Genomic DNA, 23,725 nt, shown 5'->3' with positions numbered 1-23,725 from the left:
CTAGATCTTATTTCAAAATACTTATACTGGCCACGATTCTTTCTCTAATGCAACTGGTACTGCACTGAAATGCCATGCTCTTCATTGGTAATTACCCTTAGCTAGCCATAATAGTCTGCAAATAGTTATGTTCTCAGATCATGCAAATTTAGGTTAAATTCAATGGAAAAACATCACCAGTTCCAAGAATCCCATTTCCAAGAAGTGATGGTGGGATTTTCGCTTTTGACCTCATAATGGACAAGTGCCTCCATTCTTCCAGAAAGTGAGATTTTTGGAGTTGGTGGTGGTTTTTCATTGGATTTTTAAAATGCTAACAAAACTTGGAGCTGCTAGGCCATGCTGTCTGATAATTTGGCAAAGTCCTAGGACCCCTAATTTGGGGGATAAGGGATTTGACAGAACTGCATTTATAAAAATAGTCTGGATTGTGTAATCAAGAACTCAGTGAAGGCCATAAACACTAACATTGGGGTGTTGGAGCAATTTGTATAGTGGGGGTGCTGAGAACCATTGGACCAAACTGTAAACCCTGTATGGGTAATTCTTGACCCTATTTCATGAAGGGAGGCTGAAGTGGAGACGAGTCAGACCAAATAAACGATGGCCTATATCATCAGTAGGTAATGCATGCAATACAGAAGTATGGCGTTATAGTAGAGTATGCCAGTAGTCTGCATAACAGTGACTTGGGGTACCAAGCTGCTTAAGATGGGGGTGGGCAGGTGTTATGAAGGCAGATAGCAATTTGGAATATCCAGGTCTTATTTAAGACTTCAGAGTTGGGTTACATTTGCGTCTGAATTTTTCCAGCTTTCAGGTGTCTGTTGCAGTTTAAAAACCATTAAGGCCTTTCCCTTGGTTATTTAGTTGCAATATTAACTCTGAAGGTCTTAATATTTAGAGTGCAAGAGGCTGGGAGTGCTGCTGGTGTGATGTGAGTGCAGGTAGGGGGAAGAGTTCTCAAGGGTGGAACTGGGGGGTGGGGGTGACTGATTCAGTATGAAGAGGCTGTTGCCACTGTAAAATTGAGTAGTGGTTATTGAAACTCAGTTCTACCAACACCTATTCTCATTGCTTAAAGTGTAGCAGCCAGCTTGCTAGACCAAACTATCTGAACTGGTTGTCCCTGTAGTACACTGGCTTTCTCCTAGTTCAGAAATCTGTATTGGCTTGCAAAATGATGAGTAGTCTGAAGACTTAAGCAGCTAACCAGACAGATGGGAAGTTGTGATGTAAACAGATCTTTCACAGGATAAAAACCTGTACTTGAGTGTTATGTAGTCCAGGTATTCGTAAGAAACCCAGAGTACTCTGGTTTAAAGTTATCTTGACAGACACATTGATTGCTCATTTAAGTTCCTTCTAAATACATTCAAAGTAATGGCTTTGAGTTTCTAGCTCTTCCTTTTGTCTAAGGAAACACGATTTGGAGCCCAGAAATTTTGTAATTCAGATCTGTACCCCAAATTTCATGGTGGTGGGAGGTAATTGGGCTTCCACTTGGACCATGCATCCAACATTTCTAGGCTGAAACCTAGTCTACCTCCCAATTTCAGATATAGAAAAGGTTTAACTGTAGAGCTGTCGGTGTACTTATATTTGACTCCACTACTTCAATAGTTGGAAAGCTTTTCCAGAATGAGGTCACTGTTACCACCTCCAGTTATAAAAGCTACATAAACTGCCTATACAGCCATTCATAGCAACTGAATCTTGTGCTGGGGGAATGCAGACTTTCATTTGTTCCTATCAGCGTTGGAGTCAAATGTTGATTACACACGTGGCAACTCCTTGGGCTACCGCTTAACTAATAGTAGCCCTATTCTAGCACACCACTATGAATGATTAACGAGAACACCTTGGCCCATTCAGGCATGGGAAACTATGATATTGCTTGGTTATTGCTTATTTTAGGCAAAACCGCTTCTCTTGGCCCAACAGTCTTTAAAATCCTTTGACTTGGCTGGGGGCAGCAACTAGGCTATGGGGAAAAATGGCACCTTGCCATCCATTGTAGGTATATCACCTGAAATAAGTTGAACAGTAAACAAATGACAAGACAAGTTAGCCATGCTAATTTATTCATTGTGGTATGCAGTCATTGCAACATTTTCTTGCTTAAGGATGGTGTAGGGAATGAGTGAAAGACTGGGTGGCCTCTAAAAGAAACCAGTGTGAAGTAAGAAACATATTAGCCAGTTTATTCTAAGACTTAAGCTGGGTAAAATGTGCAGCAGCCATCACTAGAGCTACAGTCTTAATCTCAAGAGTTTCCTCCTTCCCCTGGCAGCCTGGACATTAGGTCTCTATTCCTGCTTCTGTCCTCCTTCCTTAAATCACAGGGTACCACTCTGGTTGGAAAGATCCTGACAGCCAGCTGCTGAGTATGCAGCAACTTGACTGTTAGCTATCCAGTAGGAGCACCAGGTCCAGTGTGGGAAGGATTTGATGGCAGTGGGACTCTGCATTTGGGTAGGGTACAGAGGACTTAATGAGGGAAAACAAGAGGGCTTTCAGTTGCTGGTGAGGAGAGAAGCCTTCCCTCCTCACCGTAGAGGAGGGAAATGATATTTCTGAAAAACAGGAATGCCCTGTTCTCTGCACGTGTGTCAGTGCTCAGTCCTTATTGAAAAGCTGGTCCTGAGTCTTGTAAACCCCAGCAGACTCTACCTACTGCAGACTCTGGTCACCTGAAAAAACTGTAGACCAATGAACTTGGCAGACTGAGTACACTGACACCTTATGCGGGTGGTCGGTGACTCTGCCTGAACTGATGTGCAGGGGAAGAATGCACTATATAGCAGCAGAACATGGGTGTGGGGTGAGGGATGTTGAGCCTATATTGCAGGGCTGGGGGGTAGGGGGAGAGGAAAGACAAATCTGAGGGCAAGGAAAGAAAAGCATAAAAAACCACCCAAGAGAAGGTACAGACAACAGCAAGAATCAGTAGGGAGACCATTTTGTGGGGGAGGGAAAGGGACATACAGGATAAACTATAACAAGGGGGTGGGATTAGAGAGGGAAAATAGGGGTTCATTGTAGTCCTATTTCCTTCCCTGTTTTTAGCCCAAAAGGGGGAGTGAGCTTGCTTTCCTCAAGGAGGGGGAAGGGGAAGAGTAGGCATTTCTCCTGTTGCCTGAATTGTCCCAGGCCCACCTCTACCATCCATCCCCTTCAATCCATCCTCCTGTGGAACAGGGGCAGGTAAACCAAAACGCAGAAGTATAAAACAAGTGGTGAAGACGAGCATCCATATTGTCAGTCAACAATGTGCTACCTTAAGTGCAGACGTGGGAATTTCTTGACCTACAGTAGGGAAGCCAAGTAAATGGGAACAGACATTCTGCTTCATAGTTGGTTTCAGTATTTTAATAGGTGGGTCTAGAGTTCCTGTAGTCACAAGTATAGCTTTGCCACTGCCTGCTTTTCAATCCCTGCCACCGCTTGCCTACCTGGCCAGTGCTCTCCAGCCACTGTGGTTCACTTCTGCTGTTAGGCTCCTCACATGCCTTATCCCACTGTCTTAAAGTCCCTGGCCTGCGTCTGCAGCTTAGAATCATAGGACTGGAAGGGACCTCGAGAGTTCATCTAGTCCAGTCCCTTGCACTCATGGCAGGACTAAGTATTATCATTCTAGATCATTCCTGACAGGTGTTTGTCTAACCTGCTCTTAAAAATCTCCAATGATGGAGATGCTTTGTCTCCCTTGGTGCTTCATCTTTCCTGTCCTACCCTGAAATGAAACACTTCTCCAGCAGCTCCCTCCCACCACCACTTCCCAATTGTTATAGTGGAGCTGAAGACTTAGCATGGGTGGGGTGGCAGCTGCCAAGACTAGAGAAGATACTGATCATCAGTTTAGCCTGCTCTAAATGTATCTCTGTAACTATAGCTCATGTACTAAAAGCAGTTTTACTATCTTAACAGTGTGTGATTCTCTGCCATGGAGCTCGGATAGGATTCTTCCAGGGGGACATCAGACTACTTATGGATGACTTAAAAACGCTGCAGCCAACTATATTTCCTGTAGTACCAAGATTGCTGAACAGGATGTTTGACAAAGTAAGTCCAGTAGCATTAATCTAAAACTTGACAAATTAAACTGAAAACCACTTTCCGAAAGCTGTGCCAATAGTGGGGTAGGACTTGCTAGCCATCAAAACCTGGGATGGGTCATTAATTTCTAAAACATATGCCTGCATATACAGTACTGTTAACCTAACTCTCTAGGGATTTAAACTATAGTTAATGGTTGGCTGTTAGATATCCCTAGAAAGGCAGCATGTTCTGGTGGAGACCAGACTGAATCAGACTTGGGCTCTAGTCACTAGCAGAGCTGTACCTCATGTGTGGACTTGAGCAGGTCACTTAGGGCTTCGCTTCATAAACACTTAGGTCATGGCAAGATGAGGTGTAAATCTATTCCATGCTAGCCTGATGTGTGTTAAGTATTTATGTGGATGCTGCTGACATGCACCAGAAGTTCCTCAGTGTACTCTGATCTACCCTGCTTTGAAACCAGGGTAGGTCAACACTAATGAACTGTTGGTGCATGTCAGCAGAGTCCATGTGAATAATTAGCACAAATCAGGCTAGTGCATGATAGATTTACACCTGATCTTACTATGAATTAGTCATGTAGACAAGCTCTTTGCCTCTCTGCATCTTAGGTCTCCCATCTGGGATAAAATACTTCTCAGTAAAGGCTTCTGAGAAAAATTTACTTTTTTTTTTTTTTAAAAGACTTTGTGCTTTCCCATAAGAATAAAGGAACACTGTCTTATGAACTTTCTAATAGACCTTTGGACAAGCCAATACTTCACTGAAAAGGTGGATCCTGGATTTTGCTTCCAAGAGGAAAGAAGCAGAACTTAGAAGTGGCATAATTAGAAAGAACAGTCTGTGGGATAAACTGATCTTCCGCAAACTACAGGTATGCTTGAAACTGTCTCTGCTCACACAAAAATTCTCATGTTATAAATCTTGGGAGGATTACTCCTTGTTAGTTCTAATGCAAAGAAACATTATGAAATAGATTCTCCTGAAACAAATCTGTCTTGCTTCAGACAGGCAAACAAATAGCATAGAATATCTGAGTAATCTCTTTTCTCTACAATGCATGTTGATAACTGTGCTGTACAAAGGCCTCAAATCTTCAGTAATCTCACTTGACTATCCTTTCTCTAATAGACTCTTTAGGCTCTCTGAAGTGCATTAAACTGTGAGACTTCCTACCAGTGTCCTAGCTGAGTGCTTAACATCTAAGATATTTGATGCATCTAGTGACCTTGAAATCACTGTATCCAAAGCACTTTCTAATAACTGAACTGTAGGCATCAGACTGTAATCACTCAATATGAATGAGGGAGTGATTAGCTGGGACTCCCTTCAGCCTGGGTAAAGGATGTCTTGGCCATTCAAGAACCTATGGCTATATATGAAACTCAAAGTAAGCGGTTTGTACTTTTGGTAGTGACGGGTCATTTTAATCCTAGATGACCTGCGCCACTGACTGCCCCTCTCCATACTGTAACACTGATGTCTAGCATGGTTAATCAGAGCAGTTTCACTCCCTCCCTACAGTAGGACTGCTGCAAAGCCAAATCCCACAATGGGGGCCATGGCTTTGGGCTCTGCAGACTCAGTTGTCTGTGTGTGCCAGAGATGCAGTAACAGCACAGTGTGGTCTTTGTGGACTGATTGTAGAAAATGGCTGCAAATAACTGAGGTTGGTGCATGAGCATAAAGCATGTCAAGAAAAAGGTAGCTCCTCCTTCTGGAACAGGATACCTTTCAAAACTAGACGTGAGTGCCCAGCACTCCTGTGACTCGTATTGGGCAGGGAGGAAGATTTCTGACAATCTCTCATTAAAATGCTGTTAGTGTCCAGAATACCTTGTCTGTTTTTTAGGCAAGTCTGGGAGGAAAAGTAAGACTAATGGTCACCGGAGCAGCTCCTGTGTCTGCAAGTGTACTGACCTTCCTAAGAGCAGCTCTTGGTTGTCAGGTGAGTTCAGGTTTCAGAGACCAGATTGCATGCATTCATGTCTGAGCACTGTATACAGTACTAAACGCTGGCTGGAAATATACTCATTAGGAGCTTGCAACAAGAGCTTTGTTTTGGTCAATTTGCTCTAATGCAATACATTCTAGCAATGGTGCACTCCAGGTAGAGTGACTACATTGACTATTGTTAGAACTCTACATGAAAGCTGAGGCAGAAAGACACATTTATAAACTTCACAGCTCACGTTTATCACTAGAGCTCTCTGATAATCCAACTGCTTTCTCTGGTGTCTTAGTATCCTTAGCAGCACCCTTAAAGTGTCTTTGTACTATGAAAAGACATGCCAATGGTGGCATGAGATTCCATGGGTTTTTTCTTTCCTTCCCCACTCCATATCAAATGTGACCCGTTTCGAAGTCACTCTTCTAAATGACAGTCTTTGGATCTAAAATTCTGGCTGAGTTTCCTTCTAACTGGTGTATACTCTAACTAAACCTCAAACACTTGAGTTGGATCTGGGTAACTAGTGTCAATGTGAGACTGAAATATCCCCATTTAACTCCGGGAGCATTTAAAAGGCTGGCAGTTTAAAACACACAAACACCACGCCCTTGGAGACAAGAATCATGAGTAGGAATAGAGGTGTTTTTTACCTCTATATTTGGCACTGGAAATTAATAATGGGCTCTTCAGCCTAGCAGAAAAAGGTATAACACAATCCAGTGGCTAGAAGTTGAAGTTAAACCAATTTCAGGCTGGAAATAAGACTTATTTTTTTAAGTGAGGAATTAACAATTGGAACAGTTTACCAAGGATTGTGGAGGATTCTCACTGACAACCTTTTAAATCAAGACTGGATATTTTTCTAGAAGGTATGCTCTAGGAGAGTTGTGGAAGTTCTTTGGCCTGTGCTATACAGGAGGTCAGACTAGATAACCACAATGATCCTTCTGGCTTTGGAATCTAGGAAGGGAATTGGCTGTCAGCAAAAATGTTCTTAACCAGGCCACGTGAACAGTTGGGCTCAGTGTTTCGTCGTTCTGCTACAGACTGTAGCTCATCCGCAGCAGGCAGATGGAGGGGCAGGACATGCAAGGGAGGATGCAGGATTCCTGTGGCTCTGACTTGATGAGATCCTGACTTCTCTTCTCTTCTAAGAATGAAGATTTAATGCACAAAAAATAGAGGTGCTCATGACAGCACCCTCCAGGGCCTCTTAAATTAGTAAAGCTGTAGCACTAGTACTCTGTGCCATCTAGAATTTTTACCGGCTGGGGGAAATCAAACACCTATTTTACTCCTACAAAATAGCTTCTGTTGGAGTAAGCGCTTTTCAGGGAAAAACTCCTTCTGAATCCAAACTTTGCCAAATCCAGTTTGTTCAAGTGGTGGTCCTTTATGCTTATTTCACACCTGGTACACATTGAGCCCCATTGCACCTCAGACCATAGATTTGAGGCAAGTAGTGGCCATTGATCCAGGAAGGACTGAAAACTTTACCTCACCAGAAAATATTTTCAATCTGTCCTATCCTCAATCCCCCTCTTTATCAGGCATGGTCCTCCTTAGACACGTCAACACCAGAAATCACTTTGAGGAGAAGAGGATCCTACCCTTCTGTCTGCAAATCGGAGCATGCTTCCAATTGTGGAACAAGACCAATCCAATTTTCTAGCCAAGCCTTCCTCTAGAGGGAATCAAGCCCAGGCAGAACCCATAGGAGGTCTTGGAGCATCCTCCTCGTTATGACTACCCAGGGGCCCATAGGTACCCTATGGCTTGGGGGTGGAGGTGGCTGGTTGAGCCTTCATTTTAGCCTTACTGGGCTCCTTGGGATTCATGTAAAAGATGACCTGGATCTGTGCAAGAATCTCACTGATCCTTCTCTCCCAGCCAATATCTATCTGCTCTGTCAGTTTCCAGAGGAAGAAGTCAAACTGGATCCACCAGTCCTGATGGATGTCATCCTCCTCACCTGATGAGGCAGTTGCTCAGTATTCCCTCCCCTGCCTGATGACCACACCCAGTATCAAGAACTGTTAAAGGGTGGTAGTCAAACTCCAGATACCACTTGAGGAGGTCTAGGACACACAACATGGTCTACTGGACATTCTACAACACTCTAGCCCCAGTAGAATCTCCCAGTCAGAGGCCATTTTGGAATCCATGGGTCTCTGCCATATCCCTGCCTCTTATACCCCTATCTTGGAAAGGCCTGAGAAACGTTTTCCATGCCAGCTAAAGGGGTGGAATTTTTATTTACCCACTCAGTCTTCAACTCGTAATTGGTGCAGGCAGCTACAGAGAGGTCCATGATACAGCACCAAGTCTGCTCCACCTGGCAAAGACACTAAATACCTTGACCTCGTGGGGAGGAGGGTATTCATCAGCTAGTTTCCAATTGAGTTGCTAACTACCAAATATTGTTAGCAAAATATGATTTTTCTGGAATTCAGAGACAAACTTCCCCAGGAAGACAAGGCTCAGTTCCAAGCTCTCATTGGTTGGTGTCTGAGAGAACTTCAAGCAGTGGTGGACACAGCTGACTTTGCATCTAGAGTCATCACCACAGCTGTAGTCATGAGGCATGACTCATGGCTTCACTCTTTGGGGTTCCCCAAGGAGCTCCAGAATATCAGAGAAGCCTGGCACTTTGATTAATCTGATCTCTTCAATTAGACTGACAAGTCCTCGCTCTCGCTCTGGTCCCCAGCCTTGTTGACAACACACAAGCAAACCTACAGACCCAGACATCTTCCTTCCTTTCACCCCTTCCTCCTCCCCACCCTGGTACTTTATCACCAAAGCCCTTATACATTGCCACACAAACTGTGATGGGTTGGGTTGGATTACAGAAACCCCTTTGGGACTGCCACCTGATATGCAGAGACTACCTCTGCCCCCGTTTTCCCTGCCAGCTAGGGACTTCAGTGCCCTGCCTGGTTGTGCCAGACATGCTAGCCTGCTACAAACAGACCCAGGTCTGAACCATGTCCCCCAAAAGCTGCAGGCTTAAGTTAAAACAGCTTAAGAAGTGCTCCTGTTGCCAGCACTCAGATGCTCAACTCCCAATGGGGTCCAAACCCGAAATAAATCCGTTTTACCTTGTATAACCTTTATACAGGGTAAACTCATAAATTGTTCACCCTCTATAACACTGAAAGAGAGATGCACAGCTGCCCCTCCACCCCCAGGCATACTTTGGGTTAATAAGTAAAAAGTGATTTTATTAAATACAAAAAGTAGGATGTAAGTGGTTCCAAGTAATAACAGACAGAACAAAGTGAATTACCAAGCAAAATAAAATAAAACACGCAAGTCTAAGCCTAATACAGTAAGAAAACTGAATACAGATAAAATCTCACTCTCAGATGTTTCAATAAGCTTCTGTCACAAACTGGACACCTTCCTACTCTGGGCACAAACCTTTCCCCTGGTACAGCCCTTGTTCCAGCTCAGGTGGTAGCTAGGGGATTTCTCAAGACTGCAGTCCCCTTATATAGCTTTTGCATAAGGTGGGACTCCTTTGTCCCGCTCTGGGTTCCCACCCCTCCTTCTAAATGGATAAGCACCAGGTTAAAGATGGATTCCAGTTCAGGTGACATGATCACATGTCACTGTAAGACTTCATTAACCACTTGCCAGCATACAGGAAGACTCACCAGTAAACAGAGCCATCTACAGTCAATTGTCCTAGTTGATGGGAGCCATTAAGATTCCAAGCCACCATTAATGGCCCACACTTTACATATTTACAATAGGACCTCAGTTATATTTCATATTTCCAGTTTCAGATACAAGTGATACATTTTATACAAATAGGATGAGCACACTCAGTAGATTATGATTTTACAAAAATATCTGAGTGTGAATATAATATAACTGGTATATGTGTCATGCAAAAGGTCTCTTCTAAGGTATCGTTACAAAGCTTATAAGTGCAACGTCACACAAACAACCAAGGTTTCAAAGACCCAGGTACATAGCTTCCTCCACCTCTACAACCACTGCCCAGCCCCACCTGTCATCCAAGGGTTTCTTTTGATGGGATGCCTAAGGACCATGTGCCATATTGATGCCAGTCACATTGCCCCCAAACCTTTGGTAGCTGCCTTACTTCACACACAATTTGGAGGTGGTAACAGTCAAGTGGGTACTAGAAATCCATCCAGTTGGGCTATACACTTGAGTTCTCATCTCCGTCCCTTACCATTCCCTTCTTTGGGACCACTTGCATGGGGAAATCCTTTATAGGAAGGTGACTGGCCCAGAGAGGGGGGCCATAGAGCAAGTGCCATCCTGATACCAATGGAAGGGCTTGTACTCCCCATAGATCCCAAGAAAAACAGACTAGGTTGAGAATTGGTCTCCAAGTCAATGAAATACCTTTAGTCGCAAATCAAAATTTTTGTAATTCCCTCCCTGGAGGAGAACACGTTGGTTTGCAGCCCTTGACATGAAAAAGGCTTGCTTTCATGAGGATGTTCACCATTCCCCCAGAACATTTCTCAGATTCATGGTATAACAAGAGCACTGCAAGTTCAGAATACTCCCATCTGGGCTAATGACAGAACCCATAGTTGTCATGAAAGTCTGCTCTGTGGTAGCAGCCCAGAGGAGATGCAACATCTACTCCGTCTTCCCATATCTGTATGACTGGCTCCTAACAAGCAGATCAAGCTAAGAGGTCCATTGTTCCTCTACCTTCTGATATCATTGGAGTTCTATATAAACAAATGCAAGTCCACTTTGACTTCCACTCGGAGTGACCCTAGACGTATCCTCAAGAAAGGCTTACCTCCCCATAGACAGACTTCAGTCTGTGGGCAGCCTGATAAATCAAGTCCCCCTCAGACCTCGCACCCCAGTCAGGGTCTGTCTTTCCCTCCTTGGCCATATTTATATATGTAACATCACTTGCCAGCCTCCACCTCTGTTGCCTAAGGGCTTGGCTTTGGTCTGCTTTATTCACTGGACAAAGACAACCTGTATTTCAGGGTAGCAGTCTTGTAAAAGGTCAGACTATCATATAACAGACAAAATGGGAATAGGTGCAGGTAGGAGGTCCATCTCTCCCACCCATAAGATGGGGAATCCATATGGACAGTCAGTGGACACGGCACATGCATTCCGTGGGAGGCCAGAATGCATGTCTGCTGAAGGTGACGGTAGCCTGCAGTGCATTCATCCCCCTCATATGGTAACATCACATCCAGATAGTCATGTTGTCTGATGCTGGCTCTTATAAAAACAGGGCAATGAGATTTCTGTATACATAGAGGAAGGAATTTATGGAACTGGTGCATCCAGAACCACATCACTCAGCAACATACCTACCAGGTATGCAGAATACTCTAGGAGACCATCTCAGCAGGTCCTCCTCTGCAGACCACAAATGGGAAACTTATAATTGTCATGATCAAAATCTTCACCCAGTGGGGGTACACCATCTTGGTCTGTTTGCCTCCAAACAAATGCAATTTCTACTGCTCCAAAGCAGCATGAGGCAGAGACTCCAGGGGTGATGCCTTTTTGTTATCCTGGATGGACCATCTGAAGTATGCCTTTCCTCCATCCCTTTGTTACCCAGGTTTTCTGGGAAAACTTGCCACAACAGCACCAGGGGATCCTCATCGCACCCAATTAGCCCAGACAATTTTGGTTTGTGGACCTTTATGAATGTTGTCCTGTCCTCCATCTATATTCAACTCTTTCCAGATATGTTGACTCAGAAGGGCAGGATCAAACATTCCAATCCAGACTCTCCATTTCACAGGCTGATATTTGCATGGATCCTAGACCTAGAATGTTAATGTTCAGAAGCTATTGAGCTATCCTCAATCGCCACATTTTTTGTGAAGATTTTTCTGCTATGTAGCAAAATGGAGGTATCACCAGAATTGGCAAGGGGGAATGGGGTTTGTTCCTTAGTCTGTTTTGTTCTTTTTTTATAATCTCCTGCCCCTCAGTGTTAGGGCTTTGTTAGCTTGTCCAACTGGCAGAAATAAGCTCCCTCCATCCTCCAGTGGGGGGCTGCTCTCTATTCACCCTACCACAACTTGATTCCTGAAAGACCTAATTAGCACCTTCCCATCAGTGATAGTGAACACACAATGGGACCTAAACCTGGTACTCTGAGCTCTTACCAGACCACCCTTTGAACTGAGGGCTATATGTTCCATGTCTCACCTTTCCATGAAGGTTGCTGTCTTAGTTGCTATCTCCTTAGCCAGACGGGTAAGCAGATTGGGAACACTCGTGGCTGACCTGGTATACACCATATTTCATAGAGTTAAAGTCCTCCATCTCCAACATGAAACTCATCCTAACCTAAGAGTTTCACATGAACCGGCATATTCACTTAACACAGTGGTTCTTAACTTTTACTGCAGCCTGCACCCCTTTGGTTCTCAAAATATGTATCTCGCACCCCTTATCGCAGGTCAGTTCTTTAAACCTAGATATATTTTTTTGTTTGTATATTACAGTAATCGTTAAATGTATAATGTTCATACATAGGTTTGTTGAAACAAAGTAGTTGTACTTGCGTGCCTGTGCTTAATTTGTGTTTTCGATTTACCTTCTAAAAAAATCTGGTGTCTTGCACCCCCAGAAAGGGCATCTCGCACCCCAGGTTAAAAACCGCTGTTAAGACTTAACAGTATTCTTTCCACAAACCTCTTGCTTCCAGCAAAAAAAAAGACTGCACTCCATCAACATGAGACTGGCCTTTGACCTTTATCTGCAAAGAACAAAACTAACTGGACAATACAGACTACTTGTTACTATAGCATTACGGTTGCATTATCAGTCCAGAGATACTAAGTGGATCTCTGGATACATTATTCAGTGTCTTCAGTTGGCAGGTATTCCTCCCCAAGATGGGGTGAGGGCCCATTTTTCAAGAGCACAAGTAACCTCAACAGCATCTTTGAGATATTACAATACCAGACCTTCGTAAGACAGCTACTTGGAGCACCATCCGCACATTTACAAAGCATTATGTCCTAGTTCAGGCTTCTTTGGCAGATGCAGCTCTGATATTGACAGTGTTAGACATCCATACCAACTGACTTCTTGCACCCTCCTCCTGTTTGAATATTGCTTACCAATCACTGACTGCTGGAATATACACAGGAACCAGCACTCGAAGAAATGGAGGCTACTTACCTATAATTCGGAGGTTCTTCAAGATGTGTGGTCCCTATCTATATTCCACTGCCCACCCTCCTTCCCCTGATTTTTTTTTTTCCAGTAAGAGAAAACTGGAGAGGTGTTGGTTCCACGCTGCCCCTTATGCTCTGTTCAGAGCACAAGGAGAGCAGTTGCACATGCATGTGCATCAGTGGACACTATTTGTTATAAATTTCCAGTCTTTGGCATACCTGTCCCTCAGGTGGAATACAGATAGGGACCACACATCTCAAAGAACCTCCAGTTACAGGTAAGTAACCTCCATTTCCTCCATGGTTAGTCCATCTTTGAGAATTGGTTTTGGCTGGGACTTAACCATCTTGTGTAGGCTTTATAACACTGGTCAATAATGCTTTTCTTCCATCTTTAAAGTTGTTGCCTGCCTGCCTCTTGGTGGCATAAGACTTAATTTACCAATGCTATAATGCACCTACATCTTCCGAAGCGCTCCACACAAGTGCAAAGTATGGTATGCTGTGCTCTAGTTGAGTGACGTGTGTAAGTAATATATATGTACTTCCCCACTTGTGACACTTCAAACTAGAGTTTTAAAACACTATAGTGGATGGTTTTAGGTAATATTTTAACTTGGCAGCTTCCTTCTTGTAGCATACTTAGATTACAAGGTACACAACTCAAAGTTGAATTGCACTGAGCTAAAGAACAAATGTCTCCATTCTACTTTAAAATTGAAACTATAAAGTGACAGGTATCAAGGTCCCTTGTTCAAGTTATTTTTGTTTTCAATTGAATAGTTCTATGAAGGCTATGGACAAACTGAATGCACAGCTGGATGCTCCCTGACATTACCTGGTGACTGGACAGCTGGTATGGTTTCTCTAATCTTCTTCTCTTGAGTGAACTAATTTACTCATCTATTCCAGATGTTGGTGTGGACATCACTTATACTGTTCTTAAAGCTGTCCCTAAAGTACTGTAATGGATTACTTGAGTTTTTTCTAGAGCCGTGATAAAGGGTTGTTTGAAGACTTCACTTGAAGCAAGCCACCACCTATAACTAGATGCGAACATAATGTTACAAGGCTGAACCATAAGACTACTTCTCTATAGGGCTTTAAGGAAAATTGAAACATGGGTCATAATATCCTGTAGTTTCTGTATATTAACATTATAGGAACTAGATGTCCAGAAAACTTGGATCAGTTGTCTGCAAACAGCCATTTGAAACACTGGTACAGTACCCGTTTCTCTCAAAGCAGAGAAGCATTTCTCCTGTTAGCTAGATGTTGTAATTACATCAGAGATCTGGTAAACTAAACCAAATTGAAATTATAGCAACTTAAATGTCAAGTGTCCTGCTTCTGAATGAAACATTCTATACATCCTGAGGGGAAAACTCTGGATATGTTAATATGATGTAAAAGTTTGTCCCAACAGGACATAATTCTGCAGTATCTTAATCTGTTCTATAGTCAGAAGTCTCAATTGGTTTTCACTGTGAAATCATGCAGTGTTAAACAATTCTTTGAAAAACAAAACCCCAAACTACTGTCTTGTGGTAACGATGCTTCTGCGCATACCCAGTAACGAAGTATGCACTTTTCTTGTAATACCTTCATCCCCATTTCAGCCCCTGCCCTTAAATTTGATTCTTCCAAGCTAGTACACAAGTATTGTTAGTGAGCGCGGGCTGTGTGGAAAGGAAGGATGGCCTTGACTTGTCCAGCATCGCATTGTCTGTCGGACCTAAGAGATTTACTGACTCCTGTAGTACAGTGTGTGAGCCAATGGATGGAATGCCAGCTTTTGATTTGTTTTTAGACTTAGTCCTAAAACTGTAAGCTTGAAAGGTCTGGTAAGCAACCTGAACACAAATACATTATTTAAGGTTAATGTCTGTTCTATTAAAGGTCATGTTGGAGCACCAATGCCTTGCAGTCTCTTAAAGCTTGTTGATGTAGAAGAAATGAATTACTTTGCTGTCAAAGGAGAGGGTGAGGTGAGTAACATTTAAGAGTCTAAGATTTTTGAAGAGATTTGTAGAGGGTTCTTGTGCAACCTCTAGCCATCTGGTGAGCTAAAAGCAAATTAGCCTTATATTTGAAGCTAGGAAGGTTTAGTAGGTGCTTGACAAAAGTAGCTCTCCTAGTCTACTTCTGACTGGAGGAGTTTGACTATTAACTGCATAAACACAGCGGACCTCTACTAGGGGATATTAAGTCATTCTGCCTCAATGACACTGGAGCAGGTTAACTGTCAATAGTTGTATACTTAAGCAATTGAGTATAAACAGTTATTTGCTGTTTAACTATATTATATTACAGTTCTGCATAATAAAGAGAACTCTACTGGGCTGACACTTTGTGGCTATAATTTAGAAAATTACTCCATTTTGATGCTTCTAGAGACAAATGGGGAAACAAGAACTTCCTCTGAGAACTAAGTTTTTAATCCACGAATCACTTATTGATTACTAACTTTCTTGCCCATCAGTCTTGATTAACAAACTCATTTCAGGTATGTGTGAAAGGGCCAAATGTATTTCAAGGCTACTTAAAGGATCCAGAAAAAACAGCAGAAGCTCTAGACAAAGATGGCTGGCTCCACACAGGAGATATTGGAAAATGGCTACCAGTAAGTCAGCTTGTATTGCTTAAACATGCTTTAGTAAAACTAACTGCATCTGTTATGTTGTCAATGGCTGAGTTCCCCAGGGGGCCTTCCATAAGGCTTGAGGCTCAGTTCCTTTTGCAAAGGTGCTTTGAGATACTCTGTTGCAAAGTACTATAAGGCTACATTTGTCAGGGTGGTCATGGAAGTCGTGGAATCTGACTTCCAGAGACCTCCATGACATTCTCTGCTTCAGCCCCAGGGGCTGCAGGACTCTTGAGCTGGCAGCCAGCAGGGCCTTGGCAGGGTTCCAGCAACAGGCAATGAGGCCCCCTGCAAGATTCCAGGACAGGTGAGGGACTTCTCAGGGGGCCCTCCTCAAGGTTCCAGTGGCAGGAAACGGCCTTGCGTAGGGGGAGGGGGGACATCTTGGGCAACCGGCTGGGAGTGTCCCGTCTTCTCTTTGGGAAATGTGGTCACACTGCAGCTCCCAGCCGCTGTGGGCAGAGGGGGGGAACCCCACAGTTCCTAGCCACCATGGTGGCAGGGGAAACCATGGAGCAGCAAAAGTCAGACAGGTCTTGGCTTCTGTGAATTTTTGTTTATTGCCTGTGACCTGTCCATCACTTTTTTTACTAAAAATAACCATGTCAAAATCGTAGCCTTAACTATATAAGTGAAGTTTGAAATGGGAACAAAGCGCTAGCCACTTTTATACTATCAGAAGATAAATAGCAGTACCCCAGCCTGATACAGCAGTACCACTGTGTGATGCTGTTCAAGAGGCTTTAGCAAAATGCCTTGAGGAATATCTTCATTTATTCCAAATTTGAGAGACTTGTATTGAAGACTGATACTTTCAATTATTGGAGTTATTCTATTGGGTACCATGGGTCCAAATGTCCTATATACATTTTCCCTCCAGCACAGGGGTGGGCGAACTTTTTGGCCTGAGGACCACATCGAGGTTGTGAAACTGTATGGAGGGCCAGGTTGGAGAGGCACAGCCTCCCCTGACTGCTGCCGCCCTCTGCCCCATCCAACCGCTCCCTCTCCCCTGACTGCCCCCTGGAACCCCTTGCTCCTTATCCAACCTCCTCGCCCCCTTATCATGCCACTGAGAGCTGAAGCTGTGGGGGATGGGGGACCAGCAGGGGAGGGGCCAGGCAGGAAGGTCCCGCAGGCCAGATGTGGCCCGCAGGCCGTAGTTTGCCCACCTCCGCTCTAATGTTATGTGTGTTCAATGCTGTGGCTAACTAATTCAAAAACACACTCTGCCCTTATTTAAGAAACCTCTTGCAACTCATCAAGATGGGTTTGGGTCCGTTTTCTTGGATGAAAATGTGGACTATCAAACATAAGAGGGTGAGGGGAAACAAATCCTAGCATGAACATAGTGCTTATAACTGGTACTGAATCTGTCCTATATACTAAGGAAAGGATCAATGGTTGGAGCCAGAAAATGGATTATTGGCAGTGTCAGCACTGAAGCAGTCCTAGGCTATGCATAAATGTGAAGGGACAAATCACACTTTCCACTCCTTTCTCCTCCTCCCTCTAGCCTCAAATAAGGCTTCAGTGAGCAAAAGACTCTAGATCATGGGTGGGCAAACTTTTTGGCCCGAGGGCCACATCTGGGTATGGGTGGTGGGGTTTGGGTTTAGGTTTAGGCTTTGGCCCTGGCAAGTCTAATGCCGGCCCTGGTGACCCCATTAAAATGGGGTCGCAACTCATTTGGGGTCCCAACCCACAGTTTGAGAACCGCTGGTCTAGAGCAGGGGTGGGCAAACTTTTTGGCCCGAGGGCCATATCTGGGAATAGAAATTGTATGGTGGTCATGAATGCTCACTAAATTGGGGGTTGGGGTACTGGAGGGGGTGAGGGCTCCAGCTGGGGGTGTGGGTTTTGGGGTGGGGCCAGAAATGAAGAGTTCAGGGTGTGGGAGGGTGCTCCGGGCTGGGACCAAGGGGTTCAGAGGGCAGGAAGGGGATCAGGGCTGGGGCAGAACGGGTTGGGGCGTGGGGGCGTCAGTGGTGCAGGCTCTTGCCTCCGGGTGGTCCTTACCTCAAGCAGCTCCCAGAAGAAGCAGCATGTCCCCACTCCGGCTCCTACGCTGAGACATGGCCAGGCGGCTCTGCGCGTTGCCCTGTCCGCAGGCACCGCCCCTGCAGCTCCTATTGGCCGTGGTTCCTGGCCAATGCAAGCTGCGGGGACAGCGCTTGGGACAGGCAGCCTGTGGAGCCCCCTGGCTGTCCCTACATATAGGAGCTAGAGTGGGGACATGCCGCTGCTTCCAGGAGCCATGCAGAGTTGTGCAAGCCTCTGACCCCCACTTCCCAGCTGCAGTGCCGGAGCAGGGCGAGCACTGGAGCGGGGATGCCCCGGACCCTGCTCCCTGGCAGGAGCTCCAGGACTGGATTAAAACATCTGGAGGGCCAGATGTGGCCCCCGGGCCATAGTTTGCCCACCCCTGCTCTAGATCCATTATCTAGCCTAATAATTTGAATGGCTTGTCTGCCTTCCTTTCCCTCTTGCTTTCAGTTTTTCCTTAGTGGTATTAAATCATGTGATCTCTGTTTAAATAGACAGCAAAAATCAGAACAGTCTCTAAATCGAGTACATTCAGGCAAAAGTTATTCCTGTTACAGACTTGGAGTGAACTAATATTGATAGGATTACTGGTTGGTTCTTGGGCTACTAAGTATTTACCTTCCTGGTATTTAATCTGCCAGAGTATGTGTTTGTAAAGCTTTGTAGCATGGCTCAAAAAATGCCTGCCTTCTGTAAAGAGAAATAAATTAAATTCTCTTAACCCACAGAATGGTACCTTAAAGATCATCGACCGGAAAAAGCATATATTCAAACTTGCACAGGGAGAGTACATAGCACCAGAGAAAATAGAAAATGTGTATATGAGAAGTGAACCTGTTGCTCAGGTGTTTGTCTATGGAGAAAGCTTGCAGGTAGGTATCCTTCAATGAGATGCAAATGATAGGTATGGTTATTAATGCAATCTCCCTTTTTAAAAACTGACACTTGGTTAAATCTTATAACCATTTCTCCTTGTTGCTACGTCTGTCTGAAAATTCTGTTTTAATGCCCTAATTGCATCACTTACGTAACTTATTCCAGATCTAAGAGACAAGGTGGGCAAGGCAATATCTTTTTATTGGAGCAGCTTCTGTTGGTGAGAGACTTTCAAGCTTACACAGAGTTCTTCTGGTCTGGGAAATGTATTTAGCTGTGGCACTGAGTACAAGGTGGAACAGATAGTTTAGCATAAGTAGCTAACATGTTTCAAGGGACCATTTGCAGTGAAGTGGCCAGTTAACAGTCCTCCTGTCATGGACTGGGGTTGGGGAGTGAGTTATACATTGTTGTAATAAGCCATAAATACAGTGCTTCTATTCAGTCCATGATTTTTAGTGTCTAGCCAACTTATGAATTTAAGCTCTCGGGCTCATCTTTTGAAGATGTTGTGCAGGTTTCCTTTGAGGATGAGAACTGAGAGGTCAGATATAGTGATCATTTTGTGAAAAATGTTCACCTTCAGCTGCCTTGTCTTCCATAATTTTTCTGAGAGCTCATTTGGGAGCAAAGTCATTGTCTTGTTTTTTACCCATATATTGTTGGGGCATTTCGTGTACAATCCAGGGACCTTGAAAGTGTGTGGAGGGGGTGAGCAGAGGAGGTTTTGATCATAAAGCAGTGGAGATATGTCTACAGGTTTTGCATCTGTCCTGGCAGGGTCTGGTGCCGCTTTGAGTTGGTTGTTCCTTGGTCTTTGGGGAACTTGCTTCTAGTGAGCTTGGAGAGGTTGGGGTTAGTATGAAATCCAGAAGAAGGGGTTCAGGAAGTATTTGTCAGGAAGTGGTCCCCACAAGTATGGGTTGTAGTTGTTTGATACCTTTGTATGAGTTCCAGTGTGTGGTAGTAGGGGACAACTAGGGCTGTGAAGCTGGATGGAGTTTAATTTCTTTATTGAAGTAGGTTCTCTTGGGGTATTTGGGATCCAAGCCAGGCTAGACAGTGGAACCGAAGTTTCTGGTTTTGGGTACTAATGAAATGCTGCTTACGTTGGAAACCATTCTGAAGGGGAAATGGACTATTTTTTAAACTAATATTCAAGTATTAATGCACTTTTTTTGTCATCTTTCAACTTAAAATGTGGTCTTTAAAAATTTAGAGTAACTGCCTCCAGCTTCTAAATGTAGAAAGTTGCATATGAAAGTTAGTCAACATTTTGTTGGTTATATGTTGCAAAAAACTCTGAAGGAAAAGTTGTAACTAATTATGAAAGTGTTGATCTGCATGTAGACTAACAGTGGAGCGCTGGGAGCTTCTAGGAAATTCAGTTAAATGTTTATTCAGCAAATATGTGCTTTTTTTAAAATTATTTTTAGGCCTTCTTAATAGCTATTGTAGTACCAGATGCAGAGACTTTGTCTAACTGGGCCAAGAAAAAGGGATTTGAAGGTTCATATGAAGAACTATGCAAAAACAAGGTAGGTGCTCTAAAATGTAGAGTCCAATCATTGGTCTTTTCAATTCCCTTTAACATGTAGAATGCAATTTATAGTATAATTTTTTTAATCTTGGTAGGACCTCAAAAAACATATTCTGGAAGATATGTTGAAGGTTGGGAAAGAATCTGGCTTGAAGTCATTTGAGCAGGTGAGAAACTCTGTCATTATAGCAATTGTGCAATTGGAATTGAACTCAACTTTCACTCATTACCTGGCTCTCCAAACATGTCAATACCTACATAATCTGACTGTGCAGAAACTGCTTTGAACTAACCTTCATCCCTAAGTGATCTGCTAAATAATATACAATACCTGTACACAACCACATTTTGTAAGCCCTTTTTACTATGGGATGCTCTCAGCAAAGTAGAAGTAAATCTAGGCTAATTGTTGTTCGTTTTTTTTTTTTCCAGGTCAAAGGCATTGCCCTGAGCATGGAGATGTTTTCTATTGAAAATGGCTTGTTGACACCAACACTGAAGGCAAAGAGACAAGAACTACAAAAATTCTTCAAGTCACAGATAGATGAACTCTCTGCTAATATCAGGATGTAACTGAGGGAACAGTGGGTTGAAGAGAATGGCAAACATCCAGTCTACTGTTGGCCTTCATATTTGTAATCTGACTACAGCAAACATAGGGAAGGAAACTGTGCAATCATTAACTTGTACACAAATGGGTACCTGCCATAGGAATACTGAAGAAAATGGAACATTGCCTTACTGTCCAGTTATGTTGCAGACCATTTTTATGGTGAACTACAATTTCCAAAATTAGCCTTAAACTGTAAATGTAACTATGTGATTAAGTTATTTAAACTTCCTCAACCAAAAATGTGACTTTTTTTGTTAACCAGGGAGTTGGTTTCCTTGTTGCCAGCATGTTCCTGTCTGCAGGATACTTTGCAACTGTCCACCCCAAGGGATTTAACATACTGGAGAGGTCTCTCTATTCTACTGCAGGGGAAACAGTTAATCATCAAATAAAAAGCGATAGCTGGTAACAGTGCTTCTTGCATTAGCCCTAAAATTTGGTAAGACCGTGCCCCATTGAAGAGAACTCCCTTCAGCATGCCCCATTGAAGAGATCTCAGAAGCTTACTCTTGTGTAAGCTGGAAGTTGAATACCTATCAAATACCCCTGTGCAGGTGGTGAATGATGCAATACTGGCTCTCTAAATTAGTCTGTTTAATTCTTCTGCCTTAGGAGGGTGTATGCAACTAATTCATCAACATAGCAAAAACTATTTAATACAAGCTTCAGACATAGTTGTGTAAATGGATCCAAGCTCTGGAACAAGACTGGAATTTAAAGAAGGAAACCATTCAAGAGCTTGACTGCTAATGGCCAGGTAAATGTACACCTTGCACTAGCCAAGTGACTCCTGCAATGGGCCCCTACTGTACTTAATCTGCTTTGTTCCATTAACATGCGAAGTGCTCTAAACACAGAATAGCTTCTGTCACACTCTCTCTCTCAGCTGTCTGATTTAATGTATGAGCAATTGAGTACAATGGGTGAGAGCAGAAAGCAGGAATGTTTTTCTGTCCGACACACTTTGAAGCAATTGGAAGTATTCAGACAAGGCAGCAGAGGAGAGAGCGTGCGCTAGACTTTCCCCTGAACAAATTCCCACATAGTATAAAAATACATAAATAAATAAAATCGTAGTCCACAGTTCAGTTGGAAAATTGGCAGAATTAAGCCTTGTTACAAATAAAGATTTACCACTAGCATTCGTTACTGTTTGGAAACGTGGATGTATGTAAAATACAAGCACAAGGTTTGCACTAAGATTTGTGTGATTGTAATGCATTATTTAGTATAACTTCATACATGTGTACCCTAATTGCACACATCCAAATCAATGCTCTTAGAATATCAAGTAACTTGTTACATGGGAGTTCAGATGTTTGCTTAGTGTTGGCTATTTCTGTTTTATAAACCAAAACAATTTCCAAAACCAATGAAGGAAACCAAAATAAATATTTCTGCATTTCATGTGAGTGGAGCACTTATTTTTTTCAAGGTAAGAAGATAATAGCTAACGTGCTGACAGAATATGAAATAAGACTACATCAGACAACTGCTCTAACTAAACATTTGGGTGACTTAGTAAGCAATGAATCTTCGTTCTTCCAGTATTTGTCATACAGAAGTGGTAGTTCTGGTGGTTTAAACTTGTCTCTACAAAACTGAGACACCCAAGGATAACTTCTTATCATGGCCTACTGCTACTTACCTGCAGACTCCTGGTTAATATGCCTATAACATTAAGACAAAGCATACATTGTAACTTAAACATACTTGCTTGATCAGCGTAAATAAACTGATTCTATTCTCAAAGGAAGCACAAAATATCTTCAAATACCTCCTTGCAAATAGCTGGGTGTTGTAATCAATATGCTGGAGGCATGAATAAAGGTTACATTCTTAAATATAAACCTTTGGCAATTGTGATTGTCAAAACCACATGGGACTGAAGCTTGATATACAAGTTGTTGCTAAGGTAAATCTTGTTCTCTTGTGACATACTTCACAACACCTTAAATTCAGCTTCTAGAACTTTAAGAGGAGTTGGTGGGCTTGCAACTTTCTTAGATCTAGTTGACTCATCTCCTTGACCATTGTCAGTCTGGTTTCTTACCTAGGTGTGTACTGGAGACCACACTTGATGCTCTGATGGGTGATCTAAGGATGGGGGATCAGGTGTCGGTGCTTTAATGACCACTATAGCTGTCCTTGTTACCTTATCAGAGTGGTGTCTGCTTATCTGCAGATAAGTTGGGGGATGGGGTTAATAGGGCTACTGTAAAGTGGCTTTGTACTTCCCTTGCAGTGTTCTGTTAACAAGATGGTAAAACTGCTACCATCTGGGAGTGTCTTGGGAGACTCCTACAGCGCTCCTGTCACTATGGTGCAGTATGTACATGATGCTGCTGGGAGGATAGTGAGGGGCTTAACTGGTGTCCCTGCACCTTTCTCCAATCTGGCCCAAATGGTTGAGTGACACTTAATGCCTGGGTGACATCAGGGCCTGCATGACAACCTGAACCTCAGTCCAGAAGAGAGATTGGGATGCAAATAGCAAGAATATCAGCCTTTCTACTAGGTGTCTTTCACTTGTTCGGGTTTGCAAACTATAGATCTGTTTTCAAGTCCAAGTAATACTAAATATCAGGTAGCCGTAATAGGACAACTACCTCGCTTAAATGTGTCTAGGAGGCTGCAACTATTCATCTTAAAGGTAAACCTTTGCAATGATCACCTTCTAATGGTCAGGCTAGACTGACATGAACTCTGAAGGAGCTGTAACTTGACAATGTAGAAACTGAAGCTGGCACAGAATGCAGTGGTCAGCAGGATAAGTGAAGTGTCATGCCATGAACAATAAATCTCTGTGCTCCAGGACCCACCCTGGCTG

General features: G+C 43.3%; 2 protein-coding genes across 4 annotated transcripts in view; both read left to right on the top strand.

The window, feature by feature from the left end:
• Window positions 1-20,866, top strand: part of ACSL1 (acyl-CoA synthetase long chain family member 1) — a 60,939-nt gene extending 40,073 nt beyond the window's left edge. For all 3 annotated transcript variants that reach the window (XM_074951228.1, XM_074951226.1, XM_074951227.1), the window contains exons 12-21: window positions 3,931-4,065; window positions 4,802-4,936; window positions 5,915-6,010; window positions 13,960-14,032; window positions 15,076-15,164; window positions 15,683-15,799; window positions 18,595-18,738; window positions 20,179-20,280; window positions 20,378-20,449; window positions 20,715-20,866. In XM_074951228.1, the coding sequence (XP_074807329.1) occupies window positions 3,931-4,065; window positions 4,802-4,936; window positions 5,915-6,010; window positions 13,960-14,032; window positions 15,076-15,164; window positions 15,683-15,799; window positions 18,595-18,738; window positions 20,179-20,280; window positions 20,378-20,449; window positions 20,715-20,855 (1,104 nt within the window). In that variant the 3' untranslated portion in view covers window positions 20,856-20,866. The remainder of the gene's footprint in view (window positions 1-3,930; window positions 4,066-4,801; window positions 4,937-5,914; window positions 6,011-13,959; window positions 14,033-15,075; window positions 15,165-15,682; window positions 15,800-18,594; window positions 18,739-20,178; window positions 20,281-20,377; window positions 20,450-20,714) is intronic.
• Window positions 20,867-21,517: 651 nt separating this feature from the next.
• CENPU (centromere protein U) overlaps window positions 21,518-23,725 on the top strand; it is a 38,187-nt gene continuing 35,979 nt past the window's right edge. The window contains exon 1 of the mRNA XM_074951232.1: window positions 21,518-21,652. The gene's annotated coding sequence lies outside the window, so the exon portion shown is untranslated. The remainder of the gene's footprint in view (window positions 21,653-23,725) is intronic.

This window comes from Natator depressus, chromosome 4 (assembly GCF_965152275.1).
Source record: "Natator depressus isolate rNatDep1 chromosome 4, rNatDep2.hap1, whole genome shotgun sequence".
In the NCBI taxonomy this organism is placed as follows: Eukaryota; Metazoa; Chordata; order Testudines; family Cheloniidae; genus Natator; species Natator depressus.
The sequence above is the reverse complement of the archived record's forward strand: the minus strand, read 5'-3'. Positions and strand labels throughout refer to the sequence as shown.